Genomic DNA, 13,142 nt, shown 5'->3' with positions numbered 1-13,142 from the left:
AGTCTGCCTAAAGAGCCTGAAGAGTCCAGAAGCTGGGAGAGTCAAAGATTATGGCTGCGCTTCAGGTAAAATCCACTATCTAACTCCATTAAGTTCCTATTCATTAATTCTTAATACATAATGTAATAAGATTGCATTTGAATGTTTTACAGGATCGGTGAAAAGAAAGGAAGCTTGGTGAAAGAGCAAGATGAATCTAATCACAAGGAATGGATCTTGATCGCATGGACTTGAAGATTAGATTTTGATCTTAGATAGTTATGATAGAGTTGTTAGAAAAATTTCTTTTGAAATACATAGTTTTCAATGGATTTTGCATTGTAAGGACATATGTTTTCCGCTGCTTTTATAAATAAAATAAATTTTTGTTTGACTTATTTATTTATTTATTTCCTTGCAATGAAAACGTTATGAAAATTGGTGTTTGCATTTTTCTACAACAAATGGATTTGATTCTTATGTTATTCATGGAAAGTCGAGAATTTACCAAATAGGGAGAGTTTCTCATCGCCCAAGTTTCAATTGGACAGAAATTTGGAATCACGCAACTTGGTTGCACGATGAATGAGAAATTTCATATTTGGAAATTAGACTAATTCATTGACAAAGTGTCAAGTGAAGGACTAGAAGATCGAGTACACAAAGTTGCGTGTTGATCAAGACCACCATAAGAGTAACAAAGATATTCGTCATGATTTACTAAAGGTTTAGTAAATATGATTATACTTACAAGACTAAGTGTAATTCTGAATTGATTAAAGGGATTTAGATCAATAGCAGAACGAATAAGAAGAATCAAGTAGGCAGAAAGATAAAAGTTTCTCCATTCTAAGAAGAAGGGAGAGTAGCTTTTATGCTTTATGATATGTCTTAGTGATTAAGAACCATATCTCAATTGATCCTCTAAGTGAGTCTTAGTACAATTGTATGTCTAAGAAGAGGAATCAAGAATTGAAGAAATGGTTAAATCAAGAAGTCAATCATACTTCGTTCCAATGATAAATCTTAAAGTTAAGATTGTGAAATGAGTGATAAGTATTAAGAAGGTTTGTAACTTTCATTAAATATGGTAAGATTTGTGATGTCTTGAATAAGAAAAAGACCAACTTGGACTAATTTATGAAGTGTTTTGATAAAAGCTACACTAACTCTTGAATATTTGTTTGTCAAGAAATGTTTTGACAAGAGAATCGTATATGTCAAGGAGTCAGTGGGAGTCTTAATGGTCTTGAAAGGTTTCAAGAACAAATCAAATAAACCTAATCGATCATCACTAGCACACGAGTTGAGGTTTACAACCTATCGTGTTGACATTATTTTGATTTTTTTTGCCAATCCAATCGAGTTAATTATGCATGTGAGTTCTATGAGTTCTCATTTTGAACGCATAAAAGGCAAAGCACCTTAATCAATGGAAGGTACATTGATAAGAAAAGGTGAGCCGCTTAACTACTTGGAAGACATGGTGGGCAGCTGTGCTACCATAAGGCAAGAAATCAAGATTAAGAAAGTTCGGTCCATATGAATTTGAATTTGCCATAAACTTTGGTTTTAACAAATTCACATGGATAAGAACACATACACCGCTCAAATCTAAGTGTCATAAGATTTCCTCCTTCATGAAAATGATTGTGAGAAAATGCTTTCACTAAGAAAGATTTTAAGAAGATAGTGATTGTAAAATTGCATTCTCGAATTCAATTATGGTTACGGCATCCCTTTCCATAATTTGAATTGTGAGGTTTGGCAATTAGTCTTAATTGTTTAGACACACATATGAACTATCGAAGGCAAAGGTGTATAAGTTCAAGAAGCATTGATAAAGGATTATCAAAGCACTAAGTATTAGAAACATGAACTTAAGAAATTCAATAAGTATTGTTTTCTGAAAGTTAAGATGTTTATGAATACATGTCGAAGCTAGTGGGAGCATAAGTGTTATGTTTTATAATAATCATCATGATAGTGGGAGCATAAATGTTATGATTGTATGATTATTAAGGAAAGTATTGCAAGGTTAGCAATATTAATTATAGAAAACAAGAGTCATACTTTGCAAAGTTGTAAGAGTTGAAAGGTTGTTTTGCTATAATTAAGGGAGAGAATATTATGCTTCATTTCAAATCTAAAGGATTAGGTTGAGAAATGTTAATAAATTTAGTCAAAGGTACATAGTGTGTTCTTAAAATTTCGATTATGATTACGGCATCCCTCTTCACAATTCGAATTTTGAGAACATAGCAAATAAAACATTATGCGTCGTGTCCCATACGCTTAGGGTATAGGATTGATTGCAAATGCTTTAATGTTTGACCATTCTAAAATTTTCCAAATGTCGAGCGCATTTAGAGGGAAAAGGGACTAGAATTGGCAGATTCTTCTTCAGTCACTACTAGAAAAAAGACCTTTTACGACACGCAAAACACGACGCTGTTTGATTTATGTTACGCATTAGAGAGCGACATTAAAAAAGTGTCATCTCTTCAAAAATTTTAAGGATTTAGGTCGCGCATTACTGAGTGCCCTTAAATTAGTGTCTGATGTAAAAATATTAAAAACACGGAGGGCACCTATAATAAAAAGGGCGTCCTCTACAAATGTCGCTTTATAATTTTAATAAACACGCGTTTGGACTCAGGGGGGAAACTAAATCCCCCAAAATTTTGAACACCCGCTTCCTCTTCCTCTCTACTCTCTACACCCGCCAAATCAACTTCATTCTCTCCCTTCTTTCTCTCTGCAAACCCCTTCTTCTCCGATCGACTTTCACTTCCTTCTATGTGCAAACCCTAATCAAACATAACACATTTGAAATAGTAATATCTTCTTTCATTTTCTCCCCTACTACTCTCTGTAAAACCTAGCAGCCGCCACCACTAGAAACATGGAAAATCCCCCAAAATTTTGAAGTACCCCGCTCACTCCTCTCAATATCTCTTGCGCTTTCGTATTTATAGCCAGAGTTGGAGAGCGAAAAGAAGAAAGAAGAAAGAAATGATGTGCGTATTCTTCCTCTTTTCTTCCTCTATCTCGATCACAACCCTTCTTCTCCCTTCTTATTATTTCTTTTTTTATTTGCAGGTGAGGGTGTGAGGTGGCGTTCAAAGGTTGTCAAGGGGTTGTGAGGAGCTATAGGGCTCAAGTTCGAGGTTGAAGATTAGAAACCGAAGGTTGAAGATCAGATTTGGGATTAGATGAGTCGCTGGTACAACTGACGTCGTCGTGGTGTAGGTCAGATGAGTCGCCGGAGTCCAGGCCAAGTAACAGTGTCGCTGGAGTTTCGGGAAGCTAACGATGTCATCAATTCGAGTGCAGGTGATGTGCCGATTATTGATTTTGGATCAATTACTAACTGTTTGCCATTTTCTTTCTAGAAAATCAATGTAGTGTCTGCTTCTTAATCATGTTCTCTATGAGTACCATTGTTACCGTCTCTGGTAAAAACATCTAACCATATGCCAGATTCGTTGATTCAGGTTCTCCTCTTCTCCTTTACGTCCCTAAACTTCTTTTCAATCAACACAATTAAGTTTTTACTGCCCACTAAGTATTTGATTATTTGCTTCACTGAGTATTGCAATATTTGATTATCAAATCAAGGCCCCTGTCTCATCTTGTGTAATCCATTTTTGATACTAATATTGTTGTTGTATGTTAAAAGGCTACAAAAGTACCTGTTAAAGAGTATGAGTTTGATGAAAAGAAGATGGCAAATGTGCAGTCTCATCTGGTGCGTATCAATAAGGGCATTATTGTACTTTTTAAATTTATTATTATTTTTTAATTTTTAATAATTGGGTTATGCAGGAAAAATTGGTTGCCAATAACTATTACTTGAACAGGTCTCCAAAAGATGCGTACAGATAAATATATTATTCATGAAGTGAAGGCAAGAATAGTTGAATGGTATATGATTATGAACAGGGGAAAATGCGTAAAACAAATTATGATTCTTTTTATTATGGATGGTGCACAGGACAAGGGCAGGCTGGTCAAGACTGGAAGCTTTACACATTCATATCCATTTTGTTGAAGATCTGATACCCCTCTTATCTACAGAGCAGTTCCCATGATGAGCAGGTAATAAACAATAATAATATTAGTAATGACCTTCTTTCTTTTTAGCATACCCTTTTTAATATGTTTTAATTTTTATTCTGGATCCATAATACAGTTGCTTGAAGCAGCTTGGTGTCTTACAAACATAGCTGCTGGAAAACCTAAAGAATCAAGAGCTTAATTGCCTGCATTACCTTTACTCATTGCTCAAATTGGAGGTTAGTGTTAAGTACTTAGTTTTTAATATTTCTTGATTTTTTCATATCACTTCAATGGCGTAATTCTAATTTTGTAATTGTTATCCAAAAAAGAGTTCAGTGCCTGTTGCAGAGCAGTGTGCTTAAGCATTAGAAAATGTTGCAGGAGAAGGTGAAGAACCGAGACAAATTCTGATTTCTCAAGGGGCATTACTTCCTCTTGCAAAAATGATGTTGCCAAATAAAGTTTCAGTTAACGGGTGAACTAAGTTTCTCTGAAATGGTTAGTTTTTGTAAATTTTTTATACAAAATCCAATTCTGTTCTTCAATATTATAAAGATCAACGGTAAATTGGTAATTTTTGCTTTTGTTTTCCAATTTTCAGGCGACAGCATTGTCAGGGCCTCCTTATATCTTTGTTTCTACTCCAGCTTGTGTCCAAAGATGTCTTTCATCAGGTGTTCTTCAAGCAAAATCCGTTCATGATTATCTTTCAATTATTATTCTTGATAAGGTATGGATTCTTTTCTTTCTGTAACATTTATAATACTCTTTATTAAAGTACTGATTCATGTTAGTAAATCAGGCAGATCTTATTTTTACATATGGATATGAAAAGAATCTCAAAGATCTCAAAACTCACATTCCTAAAAGATGTCAATGCCTTCTCATGGCTGCTACCTCAAGGTTTGTTTGTGTCATTATCACTTCTTATAAGATGGTATTTCCATTTCTACCCCTGCAATTTCTTCATTCAATTAATTCTGATGAAATTTTTGCAGTGATGATGTTGAAAGCTTGAAGAAGCTTTATCTACACAATCCCTATATTCTTACTTTAGCAGAAGTTGGTGATGGAAAGGACGAAATTGCCCTAAAAAATGTTCAGCAATTTTGGGTAAGAGCTTAAGAGCTAAAATCTTGTATACTTATTTAACAAACTTATTTTAGGGCATTTCTTTAATACATTTTATAGTTTCTTGAATCTTTATTTATTTCTTTTACTTTTATATTTAGATACAATGTAGTTATCGAGATAAGCTTCTTTACATTCTTGCAATTTTGAAGTTGGATCTTGCTCAAAAGAAAGTCTTTATATTTACAAATACAATTGACACAAGTTTTAGACTAAAACTTTGAGCAAGTATTATTTTTCCCATTAAATTAATCTTTTTTTACCTATTATAGATTTTAATAAAACTTTTTATATATTTTTTGACAGTTTGGTATAAAATCTGATGTGTTAAATGCTGAATTGCTTGTGAATTGACGTCTACATATTCTTGAGGTATTATTCCCTTTGACTTTTCTTGAAGTTTTTATAATTCTATATAATGTTTTTTAGGGTTTTGGTTCTTAAATGAATAAAGAAAACAAATTTCCTGGGCGGGAAAGAAGCAGACATACTTGCTGGTAAGATGAGTATGGTACAGTTGCAAGGGCGGGACCAGTTGCTGATAGCACAAAATGAAATGCTCAAGGTACTCTACTCTACTGCTTCATCATATATGTCTGCAAGTTTGGTTGGCAGTTTCCCTTATTACAGATGCGTTGGCTGCATCTGGTCAGGTATAAATTCACCAAATGTTGACATTGACTTGACTTGACATATAGTTTAAGGAAAATGTTTGACTATTTGTCAGTTAGTTGACTTCTTAACCATTTTTTTGTTTTGTTTTGTTTTAGGCGTTGATTGCTAGTTCGGTTTCAAAAGGGAATTATAGATCTGTGAAGGATATCACATACTTCGTGTTGACTGTAATGTTAATTAATAATTATTTTGTTTATATAATATATAAAGATGTTTTTATTTTATAAAAGTTAATTAAAGTTTTATTATTTTCTTTAGATTGGTTTTGTGATGGGTGTTACTTTGGCTGCAATATTGGGAGTTTCATTTGGTTCCATAGTCACACTGTTCACTAAGGACATTGGAGTATTGGCGATTGCTAGAACCGGGGTTTTGGTAAACTCCCTATAATACCCTTGTTGTTAATATATATATATATATATATATATATATATATATATATATATATATATATATATATATATATATTTCTGATGCGTTTTGATTTTGTGAAAAAAGTTTGTGAGTGCTAGTCAGCCTTTGAATGCTTTTGCTTTTATTGTTGATGGTTTGCATTATGGAGTTTCAGACTTCCCGTATGCTGCTTATTCCATGGTATGCTTTTTTTTAGACATGAATATAAAATTACATATTTGCCCTTGGATTAATATGTTTTCACTGTAGATGCTTGTTGGGATTTTATCGTCTGTAATTGCAACTTGTTATGAGATGGTATTACCACATTTTTCATACTAATACTAATTACTAAGGCAGATTTCATTTGAAGTGTCTCTTGGATTAATAATAGCACAATGTTTATCAGGCCAAAACCATTGCATTTTGCAATAGTTGATGAACTTGATTATGTCCTAATTGATGAGGGAAGAAACCCATTGCTGATAAGGGGTGAGGTATGTCTTCTTACTTTGAGTGCTGTACGGATAAATGATGTTTAAAAAATATTTGGGAAAGTAAACAAAAGGAACTAGTTACTTAACAACTTTGATATTTTGATATGCATCTCATTCTCAGGCTAGCAAGGATGCTGCACGTAACACAGTTGCTGCTAAAGTAGCTGAGCTTCTCATGTGTGGCCTCGTATTTTACTTTTTTGCCCTTCTTTTTCCTTTTTGATGTCTTGTTATCCATCTCCATTGTATGCGTATCTCATTGTTTGTTCCGCTACACATCATGTAAATTTATATATTGTAACAAATAGAATTGTAAGACATTAAATTTTATGAAATGGATTATATTTTTTGTATATGATATTTTATTTTATATTGGGAGGCATTAAATGCAAATTTAATTTGAAAATTAGTAAATCTATAAAAAATATTTTTTTTTAACATTTAAAATTATGATACGCAAACATGCGTGTCATCTTCATTTATGACATGGCCTTTCTTGACAGAGGCTTTCTTGATACGCATTGCGTGTCATTAACACGCGCGTCGTAAGGTTACGACACGCGAATGCGTATCGTCTTCCTTTATGACAGGGCCTTCCTTGATACGCATTGCGTGTCGTAACCGCGCGTCGTAAATGCGCGTCATAAATGTGCGTCGTAAATGCGCGTCGTCTATAGACGACGCGCAAAAGCGCGTCGTCTCTCTTTATGACAGGGCCTTCCTTGACACGCATTTGCGCGTCGTCTGAGCGTTTTACGACGCGCAATGAGCGTCGTAAAAGGCCTTTTTTCTAGTAGTGAGTCCACGCAACATCCCACATCTTGCCCATTCGCCCACAGCAAATCTTGATCATCGATTTAACTCCTCAATCGTATGACGCATTCATGGTCCCCATCATCGAATGCCTGAAGTTTTATCCAATCGCTCCTGCACTTACCAAGGCTGAAACTGTTCCGATGAAATTCTTGTCACAGATCTTTGCCACCGCTCACTACGACAAGGCCGTCGACAGAATCTTCTTTGATGTCTATGAGCACAAGGCGTCGATTTCAAAGCAGCGGTTCTGCTCATTGTTAGGGTTTGACGTGGATTCTTCCAGGGTCAATCCGGAATCCATCCCCATGGGTCATTTGTTCAACATGTTCTACAACATGGGATACACGGAGGTGCTTACTACGGTGATGAAATTCAAGAAGTCGTGCCTACCTCCACAGTGGAATGGGATGTTCATTGTTTTGTTCAAGGGTTTATCTGAACGAAGTGACGGGTCTGATGGAGTCAGCCGTTTATTTCTCTCCATAATGTATGGTATCTACAATGGCATCAACATGGACTACAGGTCCGTTCTGTGGCAACAACTCATTCAGAGTCTCTCCTCCACTTCCAGACATTCAGAGATTTTGTATGCTCGGTTCTGGACCATTATCACGAAATGGGTGATGGACAAGTACCACGTCCCCATTGTCACTGGTGCTCCAATGTCTTCGATTGGTACCTTTCATACCACGAAGATCATTGTGTCGGATGCTTCAAAGTTTCCGTTCAACGGGTCTATTCCAGAAACCATGTATGGGGATGTTCCCGCTGATAGCCGGATTATCAAGACGTACAAGGAGTTCAAGCGTTCTGGTCCAAGGGATCTTACTCCGGAGATGCTGAAATCCATTCATGACGCCGACAAGCCTGCTCCAAGAGGCAAGAAGGCTGATAAGGGAAAACAGGTGGTCAAGGGGGCAAAAGGCCCGTCTCCAAAGAAGAGGAAACCCATCAGGGCTGCTTAGTCTCCCTAGCAGAAGAGGAGAAAAACTCAGTCGAGGCGAAAGCTGGTTATCGCTTCCTCCTCAAGCGAATCTGAGGGTGAGAGTTCTGATTCTGATGACTCTCCATGTGGCAACACTCCACCCAGATCTCCGACCCCTGAAGTTCATGTCTCTACTTCTCCAATTTCCTCTCCACCTAAAACCATTCCTATTTCTATTCCCCCCATAACTTCCACTACTCAAATACCACCCACTTCCATCCCAATACCTCCACCAATATTCACCGACGCAACCACCACAACCACTGCAGATGTTAGAACCAACGTATCTGATACGGGGGTTCATACTGACGCACCTAAATCCACCCCAGCACCCGAAACCACTCCAGAAACCGAACCCACGCCTACACCCAAACAAACAACACAACCCGAACCTACCCATACTACCGAACCACCAGCTTCACCACCACCATCTTCTCCTGGTCACGCATCAAAAGGAGAAGAACCACTCCTTGGCGGGGAGAATATTGTTGGATTAGTGTCTAAGTCCATAACTATTTTGGTATGTACTTGACCCGATGGTGCATGGTCCTTTTGGGTTGCCTTCACCAAAGCAACTTGATTGGAGAAATATATAGAGAGAGAGGATAATATGATTTATTAATATGTTATAAGAATAATATATTAAAGGAGAAATCATATTTGTTTAATTAATATTGGTCGATAATTAATTAAGAACTAGTTTTGTGATCAAATGTAATTAATTAAACTAGAGGGGCTGATTTGTAATTATGTGATAGTTACAAAATAAGGTAAGGATTATCTTATAAGTATGGTGGACGAATTTAAGGTTGGAAAGCCTTAGAATTCGAGTATGATAAGGATTCAAGCATTATCTTATTGGTTGCTTAATGGATAATCAACTAGATAAGGATAATGACTGAAACCCTATCTTTACACCTATATAAACACCCCTAGGGTTATGAATTCGTGTATCCCTTCCCAAGAAGTCTTAGAAACGAATTCTAACCTTCCTCCTCTTTCTTTATACCTTCTCCACTTGCTTATGGTGTTTGTAAGCCATTAGAGGAGTGACACTTGTGACTCTCTGCTTTCCAAGGTCAATTCAAGGAGGAATTAGATTGTTATTGCTATATAACAATCAAGGTATGTTCTTAAACCTATTTACATGTGAATTCTGATTTCCATATGCTAGAATTAGGGTTCAAAGTCTTGGATTCAAAGTATGTACAATAGAGAAACCTAGATCCAAGCTTTAGGGTTTGTATGAGCACATAGGATGTCTTATGACCAAAACCCATCAAATATGACTTTTGACTCGGTCTACTATAGCCCGTTTCAAGTACAAAGCGATGACGATGACGACGCTCCTGTCACTAAAAGGCATCTCCAGGAGCTCCATGACAAAATTGACTTGGTCATCGCCTCCTCTTCCACTTCTCAGTCATCCCTATCTGAAGCTGCAGTTCAGAAAATTGTTGATGCTTTCTCCAAAGCTCAACAAGCTTCCCTTGCTTCTGCAACCACTGCCATAGATGCCTCTATTAAAGCCTGTCAGGCTGCGACCGAAAAAGTCGATAAACTATTTACTGATGCCTCTTCCCTGTTGAAGTCTTTACAGGAGAGTGCCAACGCCGCCAAGACTACGCTGGAACCTATTGTCCACCAGCTGGCAACATCAGTCGCAACTGAGTTGAAGTCCTTCGCTTCTCTTCGTCAAACAATTTCTGACGACAACTCAGCTTTCCGAACAACCATCGAAGAACGTCTCTCCAAGCTTCAAGAAGATTTGGCTGTCGAGAACACTCTCATGGATGTTCTAGCCAGGAAGACTACAGCTCTGAAGGTCAAGAGCATTCAACTCTCCAACTCTCAACAAGAGATTAAATCTCTTCGATATGAAAGGGAGGTCATCAAATCGTGTGTTTCGGATGTCCACTCTGCCATCTCCAACATCCTAGAAGCACATGATCCAATTCTTAACTACATTGTGAGGCGTGACCTTGCAGAGAAGCTCGCTCCTGCCCTCGCCCTACTCAGTAATATTGAAGGGTTCCTTGATTTCGTGTCCATTTTGAAACAAGGGGGAGAGAAGGAAACAATGTCTCAACCACCTCCTACTTCCACAGCAACTCACACTACCGAACCTCCTCCAGTAGGCCAAGCCTCCGGTTCCGGTGTGAAAGACAAAGGCAAAAAGATTGCATGAGGAGGAAGAAGAAGAAGATAATGAGACAATCGCCGACTTGTTGAAGCGTAAAAGTCGACACAATGAGGCTGACATTAGTGCTCGTGTGGCAAGAGAGGCTGAAGAAGCCGAACGTAAACAGAAGGAAGCCCACGACCTTCTTGAGAGTAGGAAAACTCTGTTTCCTTCCTGGACTCTTGAGAGGATGATTAAAGAAGCCATCGACACACCGAGTATCTTGTGGCTGGAACCTGTGATCTCTCTAGATCGGTCTAACACTGTCGACTCACAGTTCGACATGCCACTGACCCGAAAGGCTTTTATCTTTCATGCTTTTTCCAACGTTGCAGAGCTCCCTCATCCTCATCCACAGGTTGATCGGGACTTAATCAATTTCTATCTGAAGGCTGCTCAACCCCAATATCAGACTTGGAGCGCTCAGAAAATTGTCAACGTTCGGATCTTGAAGCCGTATAGTGAAGGTAACTTCATCAACGTTCGGTTCAAGGTACTTCGGGGATCTGCCAAAACAGAACATGTTATTTCCCTTGCAGATCTTCCCAACCTTAATCCCCATGATTGGATTATCTTGCACAACATCCTCCTCACCAACGAAGCTGAATACGGTCCGATCATCGACCATTTCAAGAGGATGCTCGTGTGCTACATCATGGAAGTTGCATTGATGGATCAGGAGATTGCGAGCGTATTTAAGAAGAAACCTACAATATCTCATGTTGGCTCTGCCAGTGATCTCAACATGATGCAGATGGGGAAGATTGACCCGAAGAGAAACTCTATCATGTTTACCAGGAACGAAGGACAGAAATGTCTTTTCGCCTTGGCTGACAAACATCTCTATACCACTGCATGTTTGGAACACGTTTTGGGGATCATCCACAGATGCAAGCAGAACACAGCGGATGATATCAAGTACTTTGATGATATGATTCAATGGTACATTCGGTTCAGGCAGACTATCCTTGCTCTTATCACACGTCTGTTTGATACCGTAAAGAAGGCTCCCGCTGCTGGCCCAAGCAAGAAAAAGAAGTAGTCTCACTCCAATTTGACTCAAAGGGGGAGATTGTTGGGTCGTGTTTTGTGTTAAGTATTGCGTCTATTGGGCTCGTTAGCTAGTCCATTTTGTATCTCTAGTATGGGCCTGTCCATCCGTGAGTTTAGTAGGGTTTAGTATATATAGGAGCTTGCATGCATCCTAGAAGAACGACGATAGAATAGAACGATCAGAAAGTGATTATTCAGCAAGTTTATTATTATCATTCTTGTAACCCTAAAATCCTCTATAGTGGAAGTTCTTAGTCGAGCTCTGCTGAGGATTGTTTGATTTAATCATTCGACACATATTGATCCATACTTGTGTTATTTACTGCTTTTGCATCCATCGCATTACCTGTTAAGAAGATCTAATCGATCATTAAGTTTGTTAATAACTTATCAGTGTATATAATCATATGTGATTATATGTATCTAATCGCATGTGATTTATACAGAAAAGATTCATTTTTTCCAAATAAAATCATATGTGATTAGAAAATTTTAATCACATCTGATTAAATCTATTTAATCACATATGATTAAAGTGGAAAAAAACAATTATTGAGGCGAGAACACGAAAAAAAATATTGGCCACATAAATCATATTTGATTTGATACATATACATGTGATTATATGTATTTAATCATATATGATTTGTGTGAACATTATTTATTTTTTCATTTTTGATTCAATAATTGGTCTCGTGTATTTAATCACATGTGATTTATGTGGACAATATTCGTTTTCGCATTCTTGATTTAATAGTTTTTCTTGTCTATTTAATCACATTTTATTATTTGTATTTAATATCATATGATTTATGTGGAAAATATTTCTTTTTCCTTTTTTAATTCAATAGTTGTTCTCGTGTATACAATCACATGTGATTATATATCTAATCACATATAATTTGTAAGAATAATATTAATTTTCACGTTGTCGATTCAATTATTTTTCTCATGTATTTAATTCTATGTGATTATAAGTATTTAATCACGTATGATTATTGTGGATAAAGAACAACTATTAAATAGATAACCTGGAAACAAAACCTGCCCACATAAAATGCCGCAAAAGCTCTTAGCAAGGTTGAACATCCCTAAGTGTGCTAAGGGGTGCACCAACTAGAACTCGTCGGCAAAGTAGCAAGAGAGATAGGAGAGAGAGCGTACAACTTTTTGTGATTGACTAATTTTGTTTTTTTTTCCTTCCAAACTCATTCTAAGGCACACACCACTCTCTAGCATCATCTTATGCTTATGCGACATATAAACTATGATGTTGCATGGTAAGACACACACCACCACTCTCTCTAATCTTATCTATGTAGCTTAAGAAGGCATATCAAATCAACCAAAAAATCAATTGGAATTTGCA

At 37.0% G+C, this 13,142-nt stretch overlaps 1 protein-coding gene across 2 annotated transcripts; it reads left to right on the top strand.

Moving 5' to 3' along the window:
* Positions 1 to 5,525: 5,525 nt before the first annotated feature.
* Positions 5,526 to 7,082, top strand: LOC128126335 (protein DETOXIFICATION 45, chloroplastic-like). Of its 2 annotated transcripts, none has more exons than XM_052764082.1 (4): positions 5,526 to 5,737; positions 5,943 to 6,014; positions 6,106 to 6,222; positions 6,346 to 7,082. In XM_052764082.1, the coding sequence occupies exons 1-4, from the start codon at positions 5,675 to 5,677 to the stop codon at positions 6,508 to 6,510; spliced, it is 417 nt and encodes a 138-aa protein (XP_052620042.1). In that variant the 5' UTR covers positions 5,526 to 5,674; the 3' UTR covers positions 6,511 to 7,082. The 2 variants fall into 2 exon arrangements, with proteins under 2 accessions (XP_052620042.1, XP_052620041.1); XM_052764081.1 differs by having other exon boundaries at positions 5,723 to 5,825; positions 6,346 to 7,080.
* Positions 7,083 to 13,142: the final 6,060 nt, after the last annotated feature.

Source organism: Lactuca sativa, chromosome 5, assembly GCF_002870075.4.
Source record: "Lactuca sativa cultivar Salinas chromosome 5, Lsat_Salinas_v11, whole genome shotgun sequence".
Lineage (NCBI taxonomy): Eukaryota > Viridiplantae > Streptophyta > Magnoliopsida > Asterales > Asteraceae > Lactuca > Lactuca sativa.
The sequence above is the reverse complement of the archived record's forward strand: the minus strand, read 5'-3'. Positions and strand labels throughout refer to the sequence as shown.

Coding starts and splice junctions, on each gene's coding strand:
- LOC128126335 (XM_052764081.1), top strand. CDS start 5,724: ATGAAATGCTCAAGGTACTCTACTCTACTGCTTCATCATATATGTCTG. Junction 5,826..5,942: donor CGTTGGCTGCATCTGGTCAG/GTATAAATTCAC, acceptor GTTTTGTTTTAG/GCGTTGATTGCTAGTTCGGT. Junction 6,015..6,105: donor TCACATACTTCGTGTTGACT/GTAATGTTAATT, acceptor TATTTTCTTTAG/ATTGGTTTTGTGATGGGTGT.